The sequence below is a fragment of the Grammomys surdaster genome, unplaced genomic scaffold (assembly GCF_004785775.1).
Source record: "Grammomys surdaster isolate TR1022 unplaced genomic scaffold, NIH_TR_1.0 206, whole genome shotgun sequence".
Classification (NCBI taxonomy): Eukaryota; Metazoa; Chordata; class Mammalia; order Rodentia; family Muridae; genus Grammomys; species Grammomys surdaster.
The window spans coordinates 6,102,034-6,119,460 of NW_021604651.1; the positions used below are offsets into that span (position 1 = coordinate 6,102,034).

Consider the following 17,427-nt stretch of genomic DNA (forward strand, 5'->3'; position numbering starts at 1 on the left):
GTTACACAGTTAAATGTTACACAGTTAAATGTTACACAGTTAAATGTGCTCAGAGCACTGGTGAGTTCTGAAAAAAATTACATTTAATGGGTTTGAGTCTTTCCCTCAAAACAGTTAATGTCTTCTCACATCCAGTTGTTAGGACGTAGTCACTGTAAGAGACACCATGAAGTTCAACAGTTAAGAGCACTGACTGTTCTTCCATAGGACATTTGGTTCCCTGCACCTTCATGGCAACTCACAACTGTCTGTAACTCCAATTCCAGGGGATCCAATGTCCTCTCCCAACCATCAAGGGCACCAGGCATATACACGATACACATATGTACTTGCAGGCAAGAGTTCATTCATTAAAAGGAGACTAGGTTTATAATTTTTCTATTTTCCATCAGCGGTTGGAACGTATCATGCCCCTGTGGGGGAGGGGTGCATCTTAAAGGGCAAGCACTCCTTTAAATACTCAGTGGTAGTTCAATGGTAGAGCACTCTTGCTGGACATGCCAGGCCTGGCGTTCCATCCTCAGCAATAAAGAGGATATACAACCTGATGGAAATGTGTAACCCATTTGTAGCTAAACTGGCACACCAGGAAAAGCCATCCCAGTTTTACAACAGGATGTCTGTCAAAAGCCCCTTGCATGTTTGCATTCAGTGGTCACCCCAACTTGGCTTATCTTGTCTCACCCAACGTAAGAGTCCCTGTGGTAGTAGGCCTCACCCTAGTGAGCCAGCTGTTCCTATGCAGCAGTGAGGGAACAGGTGAGGCTACTGACTCGTTTTAAGCTGCCTGCATGTGTGTGGCCTTATGAGAAGACACTGCAGGCGGGCATTAGTGGCTGGCATGGGGCAGGCTATCTAAACAGGACCAAAGAGGGGAGGAGCCCGGCTGCCACTCAGGGTAAAGCTTTTGCCTCTCCCTTTTTCTGCTGCTCGGTCTTGCCTTCCCAGCATTCCTTTCTTCTGTCCATGCCAGGAAATGGGTTCAGTAAACCTCAGAGAGCCACTAGCAATGTTACATTTCTTGTGTGTCTCCTGTCTAGAATTTGAGAGGATCTCTTCTCAAGGCCATACGCCTGATTGAAAATCTTGAAGAAGGCCTGGGAAGTGGCTGTGACCCAACTCCGAGGGTCCCTCCCAAATGAGAGGACATCCCAGTTAGCCCCCACCTCCACTGGGAGTAGGAGGTTGAGGTGCTTTGAGGCTTTACAGCTGTAAGGAGATTTCTCCCCTGAGAACCAGGGTGGAGACTTAAAAGGCAAACCCAACCTCAAGGACCTGACAGTCTTCCTAGGGAGTGGGAAGGGCAGATTTCACACTCAATGCACCTGGAAAAGGTGGTTGGGGATGGCTATGCCTCTGCTTGATGGCTTCCTAGCCACTTTCCAGTTGCTTCGAGATGAAGAGGCTAACGATAAAGGGCATTCCGTATTGTTAGATTGTACTGAGTAATGTGAATGCTTATCATGAGTGCTTACAGACAACAAGTTAGAGAAAAGGGGACAAAGGAATGTTCACTCAAGGTGTTTTTTGGGGTGGATCTTACACCGATGGGCAGGATAAGATCAAGAATTCATTAAGGTCACAGTATTGAAGAACCACCGAGAGTATTGCAGACAGGCTCCACCTCCTTGCAGTCACTGATGCAGGTCCCTACGTCCATGCTGGGAAGTGTTCCAAGGATGCTGTAGAGAGGGAGGCACGCTCTGGGAAATGCTCCCGTGCATCCTTTGTCTTATAGACGGGAGGCATCAGCTAAGCTGCCCCTTAAGTGTGTCCTTAACCATCGGGGATCTAGCCTTAAGAAAGGAACACCCAGTATCTTTCATGCATAGGCCTGGCCTTAGCATAAGCTGGAGGGTAAGAAGGTGGTCCGTCTCCGAGTTTGTAACTACTTAATAAACCAACAAGTCATAAAGTATCCGAAACTGGGAGCAGATCGTGGCATGGGCTGAGAGTTACTATTAGTCCATTGCTGGGTGAAGCTTGAGAGGCTGCTGCAGTCCCATGTTTCCTAAGGCTTCACAATTTCTGGCAGGTGGTATCAATACAGGAAAACCTTTCTGGCAGTCCCCAGAGCCATCAGGGGAGCACAGTAGGTGTCAAATCACTCAACTGCTGTAGGGTCAAGAGAACAGGAAGCAGTTTATCGTTGGGGCTCCCAAATCATGCTCTCAGCACCTGGGGTGATTCTCATTCTAGGTTCTGGCTTCCCATAGTTTCTCTGTGTAGCTCTGACTCTCCTGCAACTCGCTCTGTAGACCAGGCTGGCTCTGAACTCTGCCACTTGCTTCTGGCTCCTGAGTGCTGGGATTAAATCTGTGTGCCACCACTACCTGGCTCCAGCTTCCCATAGTTATAAAGTGTGTAACATTGCTCCACCTCGGATACCGCCCCGTAGTCTGCCCCTCACCTGGTTCCTGTGGCCAGGGGCATCTCCTGAGGTCAGAGGATACTACTATCCTAGTTGATAACTGTCCTTGGAGGTAGTCAATCTTTGGAACTACAACTTTTCCTCCCAAACAGATCACCCGACACCAGGGATGACTCTAGACCACTCCCTGTTGAGATCCACCCTATGACTGCTTTCTATGTTACAGTTGCTACTTGCACAACCTTGAACCCTTGACCTCATGGCTGGCTAGTGAAATGGAGTAGAGAAGGTAAATAAGATTAGCCAGTCCCTTGTTGAAAAGCAGGTAGAACAGTTGCCAAATAGCCTTGGCATGAATACAGACCCATTGAGTGTCTGAAGCCTTGCTGGCCAGTCTTAAAGGACCCATGAGCTGTAAGTAACCTGTTTTAGTTGGTGACACTAGACTCAGAGCCCCATCACGTGTGAAGCTCCCCCAAAAGCCTCCAGCCTGCTCATCCAGATAGGAATGTGATGGGCACCAGAGGCAAAAGTGAGGGTGGGCCAACTCTGCTTGCCAGTCATTGCTTCTCTGGGATTTCCACAAATGACTAACACTAGGAGAATATCTAAATTGGTAGGTAGATAAGTCCCAGAATGAGACAGAACCCCAATTCTAAACTTCTTAGAAGCTATTCCTGATGAATCTTAGCCTAGTAGACCACCGACTAGTCTTTCTGAATCTACCTCCAACTCTATGAACTTGGGTGAGCTCCTGAGCACTGGAAATGCTTTAACCTTGGGTTGCGAGATCATGTGAGGCTGGCAGAGCAGTGGCCATCACATCTACATGTGTTCAGTGAACTTGGGAAATGGGGCTTCTGGCACCCTGTAGGGCTGCCGTGGTTCACAAGAAAGTGGCTCTCAGGGCAAACCAAGTAAGGACTGGCAACATTAACAAATGTAGCTAAAGGGGACCTGGTCCTGAGTCCCTATGACCAAGGACAAGTGGTAGTGTGGCCCTAAGGAAAACTAAGGGAGAAAAACAGGAGATGCAAGGGACTGAGCCGTGGGCACTATTTGGTTCCACTCTTTTCCTGGGATAGACTGGAAAGTACTAGTTGCTCCCTGTTGACAGGCTGCATGTGCACATAGAATAGAGAATCAAAGTAGAGAGCGCTGACCAAGAAGTCTCATACTCCAAGATTCCTCAGAAGTAGCTGCCTTCTCAAGCAGAAATTAGAACCTCACATACTCAACCTTTGTCAGGAGGTATAGCCCCAAGATCCTTTGAGACATTTACATGCAGGAATCGACCAACCTATATTTAGAGTCCTCTTATTAGTAGAGCCTAAAGAAAAAAAAGAGTACTAAGGTTTTTTTGTTTTCTTTTTTTTTTTTTTGGGGGGGGGGTGCTGTCTCCCTCCATTACAGGCACACAGGCAGATGACTGTGGGTACAGGTGTCCACTCCAAGTCTAGCCAGGGGCTATCTTGGGTTAGGCTTTGGTAAAAGCAATTTCTTCTATTGGCTTGGTTTTGAATGCTGACACTCACCTATGACCTTATAAAGTTTAAATACTAAAAGGAATGCATTGACCACTAGCTAAGATTCAACTGGATATAAAGCTGTTTGGCCATTTATACCCATTCAAAAGCCAAAGCATGGGTACAATATATCACTCTACGTTTCTTCAGTGTAAATTATACAAATATATACAGGATACTATAAGAAAATCAATAGCTTTATTTTTCATTAAAATACACAATTAAAAGATTAGTCTGAGAAGAGGTTTTGTGTTGGAAACTAGGATGGAATATATACAAAATCTAAGAGCAGAATGGAAGCCCAGCTGCCTAGGGCCTGCCCAGCAGAGGGGAGGCCAGGTCTTTGATGGTTTTGGAGTTCAGCTCAGGGATCGTGCTGATCTTCAGGAGCCTGCTGCTGGCATACTTGTTCTTGACGGCCTGCAGAAGCCAGCTGTGGTTAAGTACACTCCAGGATCTCCCAGCATACCTAGTCTACCCCACAGTGTAAGGGCTGCGATTGCTATCTCCAGATAGTCTGATGATACACAATCCTGGGTCTCTCCCTCATAACATCCTGCACTAGGCTGTCTCCTCCAACCCTGCTGGTCATATCAACTGTAGGGAAGATACAGTTTCAAAGTCTGAGGAACAGGAGCTCTCAGAGCGAGAGCGGTGAGGGCTCTCTGTCACTGGTAAGTGCTGCTGGGAAGGGCAGCACAAACTAGAAATGAGGGGCTGGGGAGATGAAGAGCACTGGTGGCTCTTCCACAGGACTCGGGTTTGATTCTCAGCACCTGCATCCAGTGGCCTACAACCTCCTATAACTTCAGTCCTATGTGATCAGACACTCTTCTGGCCTTTACAGGCACCTAGCATGTATGATAGCCAAACACCTATGCACATATGGGTTTTAAAAATGGCAATAAAAGTGGGCACTTTCCAAATCCCAGCTACTGTGCTTCCACAGTTCACAGTCACACCAGAACACAGTCAGTGGGCAGATCATGCAGTGAGGACACAAGTGCCTTGTCCTTTGTCACTGGACCCTTAGGGGTATTCTGATAGTTGTGTGTCACATGCATAACACTTCCCCATTTCCCCACAGGTCCTTCTCCCTTCTCCATGTTTGTTCACTAGGAACCTTTTACAAGGCTGAGTAACAGCTGCTGAATCCGAGGCCACTGGAGGGGGCCCTCTTCCCAGACCTATGGGAAACAGTCTTCCTGGCTTGCTGGGTGCCCTATCGGGATGTGATGGAGTATGTGACATACAAACTAGTGAGCATGCCCTACGAAAGGTGCTGATGCAAGTGTGGGAAACCATGTGCTGGCTGATCACACGTTGACTTTAGCTAGTCAAGGTGAACATGAGTACATCCCATTCCTTAGAGACTCTGCCATGACAGCCGTGCTTGCTAAAACAACACTTGCACACACAACCCAGAATCAAACGCTTTTCTAGGATCAGGACCCCCGCACTTACGATGAACTTGGTGAGGTTGTCATTGACTTTCACAACGTTCTTGGCCATGTGCTGCATGACTTCCAGTACCTCACTCTCCATGTAGCCTGTGTAATACTGCTGCTTTAAATTCTAAAACATAAACAGAAGGAAGACACGAAGGGCCAAAGAATGCTTCCTTCCCTTCCGGAGAGCACATAGCACATCTCTTGTGTCAGAGCTGGGAGAGAGCTGGGATGCTGATGCAGGCCTACATCCCAGCCACTGGCCAAGGCCAAACAGGGCATCTTAGAGAAACCCTGTATCGAAGTAGTAACAGACAGCTGGAGATACAGCTGTGACAGAGCACAGGCCTAGCATGTGTGAGAGCCTGAGTTCAATCTCCAACACCACTAAAACATATTAAAAAAAAAAAAAAAAAAAGCAGTGGGAAGCCGGGCAGTGGTGGTGCAGGCGGTGGTGCAGGCCTTTAATCCCAGCACTTGGGAGACAGAGGCAGGTGGATTTCTGAGTTCAAGGCCAGCCTGGTCTACAAAGTGAGTTCCAAGGACAGCCGGGGCTATACAGAGAAACCCTGTCTTGAAAAACCAAAAAAAAAAAAAAAAAAAAAAAAGCAGTGAGAAAATTCTTATCTTGTAAAAAACCTGTCTTGCTTAACCACTTCTTCAAAACATACAGCATGACTCTGTCCTGAGACAGACCTAGCACAGGATGGTAAGATATGCATTCTCTCTCTCTCTCTCTCTCTCTCTCTCTCTCTCTCCCCCACATCTCCCCCTCTCTCTCAAGAGTAAAACCTGCCTCACAGACAGATTGATGGGGTCTAGCCATACACATGGCAAATTCAGAGTAGAGAAGTGTGAGGGGTAGTTGAGTAAAAGTATGTGCCTTGCAAGCAGAGGGACCTGCGTTCATATCACAAGGGCTCCCAATGCAGCCTTCTTTCTCCCACTCACCCACTTTCCTTGGCCCAGCACCTTCTGAGACAGGCAGGAAGCGGCGGCTGCAACCTGAGAAGGATGGTAGTGCACCATGTCATAGTCGACAAGTGTCAGCTCCATCAGGTACTTGGCTAATGTGTGTTGTTCAACATCCACCTAGGAGAACGCAGCACACTGAGTGTTTTGAACTTGACCACTTAACTCCCACCTGTCTCAAGAACCCAGTGAATTAACTATCAACTCTCTCTAAAGAAGCTTTCCCTTAGAGCAGAGGGTCTCAACTGTCCTAATGCTGTGACACTTTAATACAGCTCCTCATGTTGTGGTGACCCCCAACCAGAACAGTAATTTTTTGCTACTTCATAACTCTTACTTCACTACTGTTATGAATTGTAAATATATGATATGCAGGATATCTAATATACAACCCCTGTGAAAGGGTTGTTTGACCCCTAAAAGGGTTGCAACCCACAGGTTGAAAACCACTGTCTTATAGTTTGGGCTGAGACAGCACAATCAACTTTCCCACAGAGATGGTGGCACTCACCTCCCCAGCTTTTGAGGCTCGCCTTAAGAAGTGAAGTGGCAAAGGCCGGCCCAACTCAAATTTCAACTCCTTCAAAATCAGAGTCTCCATTTCTCTGATTTGGGAACTGGTGTAAGCATTGTCTGTGATATAAACAAAGTCTTCGATATTTGGAGAAAACATCTCCTCATATTTGGAAGCCAAGAGCAGAGCTGTGATTCCAACCAGCTGCAGCTTCTTCCGGCAGACTGGCTGAGCCTATGAAAAACAAACACATCCAGTCACCCCCGACTCAGATCCAACTGAGGCTCAGGGTGGACGGTGTGAAGAAGCCAGGGTCTTGCAGGACACAGGGGACCTGAGTTTGGACGTAAGGGCCACCATAGAGCACACCACTGTCACTGCAGTAACCATGCTGGGTACAGTGATAAGATTCCAACACACTATATCACTGGGTCCTCCCCCAAATCCTGAAAAGGTCATTTATACAACAGATGACCTAACTGACCCTAGAGCTTTAGGTAGTGGTCCCAAGTGTCCACAGTGGTCTTGACCTACACTCAATGTGGTCTGTACACAGATCACTGGAAAAATGAGAGCTAAAGAGCAGCCCATCAACTATCTTGAAGAACATCAGTTAAAACAAAGAGAAAACACACTCATCAGTGCTTCAGAGTCAGGAGTGCACTACAGTGTTCAAGTGTGTGTTTTAAACTCCTAACTGGGGCTGCTGAGACAGCTCAGCAGCACAGGCTTGGCCCTGAGCTCAAGCTCTGGAGTCACACGGTGGGAGGAGGAGGGAACCAACTCTCAAAAGCGGTCCTCTTACCGCCACAGGTGACGCACACGCACTAAGTAGACATTTCTTAAAACAAGGTAGGAGCAGAGAACCTCAGTGGCTAATGGTGCCTGCTGCCAAGCCTAATAGCCTGAGGCCAGTCCCTGAAACGCACATGGCAGAGGTTGAGAACCAACCCCCATGCTGTCTTCTTCCCTCTGCCTGTGTGCTATGGTACACTCATGCCCCAAACATACACAAATAAAGTATGGGTTGTTTCGACTTTTCTTTAACTGGGACTTTGCTCTTCTTGCTTCTGCTTTCATTACTGGAAATCTACACAAAATATTATTTCATTTTCCTGCTCAGTGCATGTACTGAGAATCATACAATCTATTGGTTAAGTATCTGGAAGTATCTCACAGCCATTAATGTAAGTGACAACTGTCACCACACTGTACTTGACCTAACCCTATTTCATTGACTTTTAAATCAGTCTTGTCTGCAAGGGTGCAGATGTGGATGAGACCCTGGCTGTCTCCTGTGGCATCGGAGGGCTAGGGGCGGAGCTCGGGGCTAGAGTTGCTTGCTTCACAGGCTCAGAGCTGTAGGGCTCTAGCGCCAGCAGAGAAGTAAGAGAATGCATCTGATGCCTCTGAACCCACTCACAGCTTGTGCATTCACTGCTGATAAACAGTTCAGAGGTGGCACTCCCTACATTCCTCCTCCTGTCCCCTGGACACTCAGTCTGTCCTACACATGGGTCCCTGCTCTGTTTCTGGAAGAAATTGGCCCCCTTTCATCTCTATGTGATTCACTGTCACACTGAGTAGTAGCCAAGATTCTCTCATTCAGCTCATTCTAAGATAAGGGAATGTTGACACTGGAGAGCATCAGACGTTGGAAGTGGTATAGGCAGGGCTGTAACACCAGCAACTTTGGCTGACTTTTGTGCCATGCAATGGTGAAGTTCCCCTAGTAAATGACTGCAGCTGTGCAGGACCCATTCATTGAAAACTCACTCATAAACCAAAACCTCTAAACCCAAAATGCTCCAAAATCCAAAATGTTTTGAATGTTGACATGATACCCCTGTGTGAAAAATTCAATACCTGTCTTTATGTGACAAGCTATAGTCAAAGCATACTAAAAATAGTGCATAAAACTACCTATAGGCTGGTAGTATAAGATATATACACATGACCTCACAGTAACCTCAGGATTAGACTCAGAGTCTATCTCCAAGATACTTCCATTATCTATGTGCAAATAAAATCAAATTAAAAAAAAAGAAAACTTCTGATCTCAAGCACTTCAGGAAAGGACACAGCACATGTGTGTCCCAGAGCCTTTGCTCAGAGTTGGTCAGTGACATCAGAGGTCTGACACCTTTGTCCTGCTTCCCACTGTAGCAACGGAGATTCTCTGGCATGTCAGCTTGGCTGCCAGTCTTTTCCTTCAGAGGAGCCCCAGCTCAGCTTTCCCTTGAGAAGCATCCATGCCGTGTTCACAGGGCTGCCAGCACCTCACCCCTGCAGCTGCACTCACCTGTAGGAACCGGTCCATTATGGCAATGCACATGTACAGAGTTTCCTGCAGAAGTCTAAACTTGGAATGAACTTGGACAAGCCAGTCCACCAGAATGGCACGCATACGTCCATTTATATCTCTTCCTTCTAAGAAGTGTGGATTGATGGACTGCAAAGCCTGTTGGTGGAATTCAAAAGTTTAACAAGTTGGCATCTTTCCCCCCCACCCACATCCCTGCTAAAGGCCACATTGCTTGTGCAACCCAAACATAAAGGCCCGGCCACCTCCAGCTGCCTGAGGTACTGGTAGATGTCCTTCACGTAGTCACTGCAGAGCTGAGGGCTCCCCCCATCCTCACTATCTATGTCCTCAATCTTGCAGAGCAAAGCGTCAGAGAAAGCTTGGCAGAGGCTCTCTTCTTTCATGGAGACATCCTCGGGGGCAGGAGGAGGATCCTGTAACAATAAGTGGAAGACTTGAATTACTGCACCACTGGAGAGCCTATTCCTGGCATCCTACACAGTGTTTATATGACATATGGCTTATTTTCTGTCTCCTGGTAAGCTTCTGTGTATTTAGTCAGCTAGCTTTGTTTACACTTATATTAGCTCTCACACAGTAGGTATTCAGCAATGAACGTGAGTAGCCAGTGAGGCCAGAGAACACTGAAATTGGCAGCTCCCTGGCTGCAACCTCTCCTCCAATCATGTTGTATGTATTCCACTACTTCCTTCTGAATTAAGATCCTGGCAAGCAGGAAGCAGGAGGGGATATTCCAGTCTGAGAACAAAGCAGGAGGATGCAAAGACTCAGCAAGAATATGGCACTGTAATTCATGTACTTAGCTGACAGGATGGTTATTTATAAAACTCACACAAATTAAAAAGTTGTGCAGCTCAAATAAATATTTCATAGTGAAGTATAAATAAACCATTATTTGAAAAAGAGTAAGTGGCCGGTTTCAAAATCCTAAGAGGATGTCTCGATCATACAGAACACATATTAAGGGAACAGAAAACAAAGCCAAGTCACAGCTCATGCAGTCAGTAGGCTTAAAAGCCTGCAGTCTCAGCCCTGGGGAGGCTGAGGTAGAAGGACAGCTATGACCTAGAGTCCAGCCTGAGGTGTAGAGTTCTAGGTTAACCTGGGCTAGAGTGAGAACATGATTCAGAAATTACAAAAAAGTAAAACAAAACCACAAGGGTAATTTTAATTAAGCTGAAGATTAATACTTTCTAGTCTTATGGTAGAAAATGAGGGGTGGTGAGTGAGGGGAGAGGCTGTATAAAACATACTCTGCCTCTTTTTTTTTCCTTTTTTTTTTTTTTTATTGGATGACTTATTTACATTTCCTATGTTGTCCCCTTACCCCATCCCCCACCACCCCCTCAGAACCCCCAATCCCCTCGCCCCTCCTCCTTCTTCTCTGTGGATGTAACCTCTATCTACCCCCCCACTCCCACCTCCCCACCCTCAAAATTCCCACCCCCTGGGGCATCCAGCCTTCATGAGGTCAAGGTTCTCTTCTTCCACCTATGCCCAGCAGGGCCCTCCACTTTTACATATTCAGCTGAAGCCCTGGATCCCCCCTAAGTGCTCCCAGGCTGGTGGTTTAGACCCTGGGAGCTGTGGTTGGTTGGTATTGTTGCTCTCCTCATGGTGCCTTAAATCCTTTCAGCTCCTTCAGTCTTCACTCTAACTCCTCTATTGAGAACCCCATGATCAGTTCAATGGCTAGTTGTAAGCATCTGCCTCTGAATATGTCTGACTCTTGAAGGCCTCTGAGGAGACATCCATATCAGGCTCTTATCAGCTTAAAAGTCCAGACCAACAAAGGCTAAACAGGTATGCCTGCCATTTACTCAGAATTAACAAACCTCAGGGAACTAGAATGAATGAGATGCCACGTCCTGGGAGAAAGTAAACTCTGTCACTGTTTGCACATTGCCCACATTGCACATCTCTGTGCAGTGCCTACTGCAGAGGTTAACTAAGTGAGCCTGGGTGAGGTGCCATGAGGATAAATGCTCAGGTCAGCCCGAGCACATAGTAAGTTCAAGGCCAGCCTATGCTACACAGTGGGAGCTTGTCTCAAAACTGTAGTGGTAACTGTGTAATAAGAGGACAACAGGGGCTGTGTCCCCTCACTCCTGTGATCTGGAGCTGAGATTACAGAGGGCTGGGCAGGATGGGAGCTGTCAGAGGTATGCTGTGGCACAGCAGGGCAACAATGGAGGGCAGCCATGCCGCTAGCCAAGGCCATGTGACATTGGAAAGCTTCTCCACTTTAGTTGAGCACTAACAATTCCTAAAACTAAAGTACGTTGGCTCCAAGAGCTAAAGCTACTTGCTTTTCTAGATTCCTGCCCTCCCAGCACCCACCCAGCACTAACCTTACTCTCTACTGACTCAGCACTTTAGCAATGGCCAACTGCAAGCAAAAAGGAAGAATTCCAGCCCCTTACCGCTCTACAACTACCCTGGGCTGGAAGCTGAAGGGTTCTGCTTCTCCCCACAGAGACCCCGCCACAGGCCCTTTCCTGAAAACAGCTTGTGCTGTCCCTGAGTCACTGTCACTTTGTCTTTTGTTCTTAGCAACGTCACAACATGCTGCACATCTTTCCAAAGCTAAAGGGAAGGAGATAAGTGTTTATAACCTTCACTTGCACGTTGTACTGAGTGTATTTCAAAAGGTCACATGGGTCCTTGGGAGTGTCATACTTATATATCAGTTAAAAAAATAAAAAAATATCATAAAATATCATAAACACCAAGCTTAAACATGATTAGTTAGGATTACCAACTCAAAATGTGTCCTTAGAAATGAATTATTAAAAGAATCTTAAGCCAGGCATGGTGGTGCGCACGAGAGGCAGGTGGATTTCTGAGTTCTACACCAGCCTGGTCTACCAAGCAAATTCTAGACAGCTACACAGAGAAAACATATCTCAAAAAAAAACAAAAAAACAAAAAAAAAACAAAAAAAAATTTTTTTAAAAATGATGATAGTATGGAAATTAAAACCTTCACACTAGACTAAGGAAGAAGTCTATTGGTTTTCAGGGACAACTGAAAAGTCCAGTCAGAAGCTGAGGATGTGGAGGGCTGGGTGGGGTAAGTCAGGCCGCTGAGCTCTTGACAGCAGAGCCATAGAAGGTGCAGGCGGTGGGTGAGCTCAGGCTGTGACTGACTCCTGTGCTGGCTTGTTCAGTGTTCTTTCTCTGCAGTGTCTGCTGTGTAGTACCAGGCTGTCCTGGCTAGATCACCATGCTCAGCAATTCACAATATTAGGGTAGAAAAGTGCAGCAGGGAGAGGCTCCAGGAAAAACTGCTCTGACTCCCAACAGATGAACTTGTCACAGGGAAAAGCATTTGGTGACTCAGAGCACGCAGCTGCTCAAGCCTTTCCTGTTATTAGCTTTAGGAACACAGCCCTTGAGACCCAGAGGCAGCAACAAGGAGGCTAAGCTGTGTACTCATCTGTTTCCTGTTTTATGGTTGTTTCTTGAGATTTTACTCCTTTTATTTCAAAAACCAAGAACACTGTGCTTATTTTTCTTTCACTTGTAGCTAGCTAGCCCTGCTCCCCCCCCCCCCCCCCCCCACCACCACACACACACATACAATCTCTTTCTCTTGAGACAGGACCTTGTCTAGCCCAGGCTGATCCCTGCCCTCTCAGTTTGGGGACATATGCTACTACACGCTGTTTCTGTGACGCTGTGGACAGAGTGAACTTCCCAACCAGACTCCTAGCTTCCTGGTCTGCCTGGGCCCCACTTGTTGGTCCAGTGCAGATCAAATGCCCTTCTTCCCTCAAACTATTCAGTATTCAGTGTTCACCAAGGCTTTATAACTCAGAAAAAAATGACAACAGAGACTGCAAACAGGGCAGGTAGCAGTCAGTGCCAGGCATGAAGGGGCACTCCTACCAGAGTGGGGCTCTTCTACCTACACCGAAGACTTGATGGTCCCCATGCTACTTACTGTGATTCTGAAATCATTGTGTCTGAGCTGGAGTAACTAACTGCCCCTTAATCCCTGGTAAGCTCTAAAGTCACAACATCCAGTACATATAGGCGATACTTTAATGATTGCTTTAGTTATGTGTATGTGAGGAGGGAGGAGGGAGAGCCTGCACTTCAGTGCAGGCACCCACAAAGGCCAGAAGACGGCATTGGCCGATTCCCTGAAAGCGGAAGTTATGTGAGTCACCAAACAGGAGTACTGGGAACCAACCAAACTCCAGTCCTCTGTAAGTGCGGCACTTTTACCCACTCAGTCAGCTCGCCAGCCCCTAGGTGATTTTTACACGGGCTGAGCTCTTAGCCTCATGTTTATGGTCTCCAATTTGTTAGAAAATAGAGAAAAAAAGCAGTCAGCCATGGAATAGAGGAGACTACAAAGAGGGGAGCATTAAGGCAATAGAAAGAAAGAATTCTATTTCTTCTTTTATAACACTCTTACTTCTCTCTCTCTCTCTCTCTCTCTCTCTCTCTCTCTCTCTCTCTCTCTTTTGGAGGGGTTTTTTTAAGACAAGGTTTCTCTGTGTAGCCCTGGCTGTGCTGGAACTCACTCTGTAGACCAGGCTGGCCTGGAACTCAGAAATCCGCCTGCCTCTGCCTCCCAAGTGCTGGGATTAAAGGCGTGTGCCACCACCTGGCAACACTCTTACATCTTGTGTTAAGGACTGAACCCTGGGCCTCTTACATGCTAAGCAGTTTCTACAGTTGAGCTACTGGCCATCTTGATGGATGGATAGATGCTTTTCTTTGATTGTTTTATGTGATAGTCTGGAGGGAAAAGCCACATATCTTGGGCTGGCCTTGAACTCCTTATGTAGCCAAGGATGACCTAGTAGTTTGATACTCCTGGTAGAATTACAGATAGGTATCATCATGACTGGTTCTTGCAGTATTGGGCATTGAACCTAGGGCTTCATGTATGCCAGGCAAACCCTCTTCTAACTTGAGCTACATCCCTTGCCTCAGAAGCCTGAATATCTTTTGAGACAGGGTTTCTCTGTGTCACCCTGGCTGTCCTGGAACTCACTCAGTAGACAGGATAACATTAAACTCAGAGATCCACCTGACTCTGCCTCCCAAGTGCTGGGATTAAAGATGTGCACCACTACTGCCCAGCAAGCCTAAACATTTTAAATGAAAGTCAATATTTAAAAATAAAATTACAGAAACCCTGTCTTGAAAAATCAAAAAAATAAAAATAAATAAAATTACAATTAATAGTTTATATAAATGCAGCCATTTAAGAGCAAATCTGACTTTACACAGTGTATAAGTGCTATGACCTGATTTTGTTACTTAATGTTCCAAACATTTTGACATCTTTAAATGCTATACTAACTCATATTTATGGGTATACAGTATCTCATTAAATATATTGAATGGATCTCCCATTTCAGATTTCTGTCACAGTGAAATATTCATTGGTCAGACATGATGCTGACACATGCCTGTAATTCCAGCACTTGGGAAGCTGAGGCAGGGAGACTGCTCTAAGTTTGAGGTCACCCTGAGCTACAGTGCAAGGCCCTCAAATGGTGTGTGAGGGAATGGGGAGAATGGCCCTGTGAGATGGTTCAGTGAAGAAAGACACTTGCTGCCACCACCTAAACCCTGGACTCACATGGAGAATGGAGAAAGGAGAAAAACAACTCTGGAAAGCTGTCCTCTTGACCTCCAAATGTGTACAGAGAGAGGGGGTGGGGGGAGAAAGAGAGAGACAGAGATGAGGGGATACTTATTATATGTTGGCACCCGGAAATATCTATCTCATAGTAATTACGTATGAGAGCATGAATACACTTGAACCTATGGGAAATGGGAATGCCACTGAGTCCCTTAGTCACAGGGACCACCATAATTGAGGCATCACCACGCTGGGGGCTGGGGAGATGACTCAGTGGTTAAGAGCACTGGTTGCTCTTGCAGAGGATCCAGGTTGGTTCCTAGTATCTATGTGTCAGCTTGCAACCAACTGTAGCTTCAGTTACAGAGGATCTGATGCCTTTATTTTTTCCCCCATTAGGGTACCAGACTCAAACATGGTACCCAGATATATATACAGGCAAAATATCCATACACATAAAATTAAAATGCGAGGATTTAAATACATGCTGTAAGTTCAGGACCTCCTACCTTTGGAATCAGAGTCTCCATCTGCACTGGTTTCACAGAAGCTGTAGGTTTCGGCTGCTTGTTGACATTTGTTGCTTTGGTGGGATGAACTAGTACTTTGGTGTTCTGAGGTTTCTATTATGGAGAAGAAGAGTGAGCAGGGCAGGATGCCTAGTGTGGATCTTGCACCGTGTGGCCCCCGCACATGTCACCCTGCCCTGGTTACCTTAGTCACTTGAGCGGTTCTGGTTCTAACTTTATTTCCAATTTCTTCTAAAACTGCCCGCCGGATAGTGACATGGCTCTTAGCTTTAGGATTAACTCCTGTGTCAATATTCTTCAAATCACTGGACACCTTAAAACAAAACAAAAAACCACAACCGACAACAAGCAAACAAATAAAAAAAAAAAGCCATTAAATACAGAGAAAATGAAAAATACCTACCTACATAATGTCAAATACTCAAATTCAGAACTATCCTGGGAAAGGTAAATATGCTGAAATCTCTTTTAAAAGGGGGAAGGTGGGACTGGAGAAGGCTCTCAGCAGTTAAGAGCATTGGCTTCTCCTGCTGTGGACTGGGTTCAATTCCCAGTACCCACATAGCAGCTTACAAGTGTCTGTAGCTCCAGTTCCAGGGGATCTGACAGACAGACTCTTCTGGCCCATGAACATACTGCACACATGATGTACTTTATTCATGCACTTCAAATAAAAACTTAATTTGTTTTGTTTTATTGATACATGGTGTCTCTGTAGCTCTAGCTGTCCTGGAACTCACTCTGTAGACCAGGCTGGCCTCAAACTCAGAAATCCGCCTGCCTCTGCCTCCCAGGTGCTGGGATTAAAGGTGTGTGCCACCACCGCCCGACGTACTTCATCTCTATAGAAGACTTTAACTATTAAATAATTTGAAAGAACCAATTACGGAAAAATTACTTGTTGGTGGCAGTTAGATCTACAAGACATGAACTCTGACTCTTCACCAAAGCTAAGCTGTTCAGTCTTTATTGCTAGCCCCCCACTGCTAAATTCGAAATGTGTTTGAAAGTTCAATGTCTTCTGAGTTAAAACCTGGTAATGAAGAGTACCCTTAAATTCACGCGGAAGAGGAATCGGCAGCGTTTAACTAGCCAGGACAATGGCAGCCAGCTGTGTCAGGGCCCACTTGTTTTCAACTAAAGCAGACTCAAGTACAATTAAAGCCTAAAAGTCAGTAATACTTCCATTCTCAAAAAGATAATTCAATGAATTTGGCCTTTTGCCCCACTGTCTGCAATCCGAGGATCCAAGTTTTGTACTTTTCCTATTCCACTTGGGTGGATTTTTGTTTTTATTTTGTTTTTGAAGAGGACAAACCCACAGTTTAATGAACTTGGCCAGGAAGATAGTATGGAGACGCGAATGGGAAGCTCACACAAAGTAAACTCAAAAAAGTGGAAAGCAGAGAAATGGTACTGGGCGCCTTCTCGGTTCCTCCCGGTCCTCATCCCTGCGCAGCGCAGCCCTGAGCGGTGACAGGAGCGGAGACCCCAGGACGGGACTCTGGACGGCTCTGGCTCTGCCAGGGCCTCGCCTGCAGCCTCCCGGCTACCCGGCAGGGCAGGGCACCGCAGCCCCGGCGCACTCACCGTTGGGCGTCGGAGCAGCGCCATGAGGGCCGCACTGGCAGGTGCGGACAAGGTACAGCTACGACACCGTTGGGAGTCTGAAGATCTCGCCGCTCCGCGTCCACGGCCCCGTCCGCGATTCAAATACCGCGCCGCTCACGCACCATTGGGTGAACGCACGCAGAGCGCGCGCACCCTATTGGCTAGGCTGGAAGGCCTTGCTGCACGTTGATTGGCTGTCTTGTGTTTGCTTGCCTTAGCAACCAGCAAGGCCGCCGGGCTTTGTTGTTTCCTTGCCTACGGTCTTATTTTCAAACCCTAGTCCCGGAGATTAAGCAAAATAACTTTTCCTCCTACTGGTAAAGATTATCTTAATTTGGGGGTGTGGGGGAAGCCCTCACCTACGGACATATGTCTTTACAAGTTTGTTCTGGATTGAAGTGGGCTCTAGAGAACATCCAGGAAATGCTACTTCTGACCTTACTTCCTCTTCCGGAAACGTCCACCTGGGAGTTTGGATTAGAATGGTCTGCCAAATAGATCCGTCGTCTCCAGGTCGTTCAG

The 17,427-nt window shown here is 46.6% G+C and overlaps 1 protein-coding gene across 2 annotated transcripts; it reads right to left on the reverse strand.

Moving 5' to 3' along the window:
- Positions 1–2,035: 2,035 nt before the first annotated feature.
- Ccnb2 (cyclin B2) lies at positions 2,036–17,006 on the reverse strand. 2 transcript variants are annotated; one of them, XM_028771402.1, is made up of 9 exons: positions 16,885–16,988; positions 15,479–15,607; positions 15,274–15,387; positions 9,400–9,570; positions 9,134–9,292; positions 6,829–7,065; positions 6,297–6,437; positions 5,362–5,472; positions 2,036–2,115 (listed from the first exon to the last, which is right to left on the reverse strand). In XM_028771402.1, exons 1-9 carry the CDS (start codon positions 16,906–16,908, stop codon positions 2,080–2,082), a joined length of 1,122 nt encoding a protein of 373 aa, XP_028627235.1. In that variant the 5' UTR covers positions 16,909–16,988; the 3' UTR covers positions 2,036–2,079. The 2 variants fall into 2 exon arrangements, with proteins under 2 accessions (XP_028627235.1, XP_028627234.1); XM_028771401.1 differs by lacking the exon at positions 2,036–2,115 and adding an exon at positions 4,074–4,317 and having other exon boundaries at positions 16,885–17,006.
- Positions 17,007–17,427: the final 421 nt, after the last annotated feature.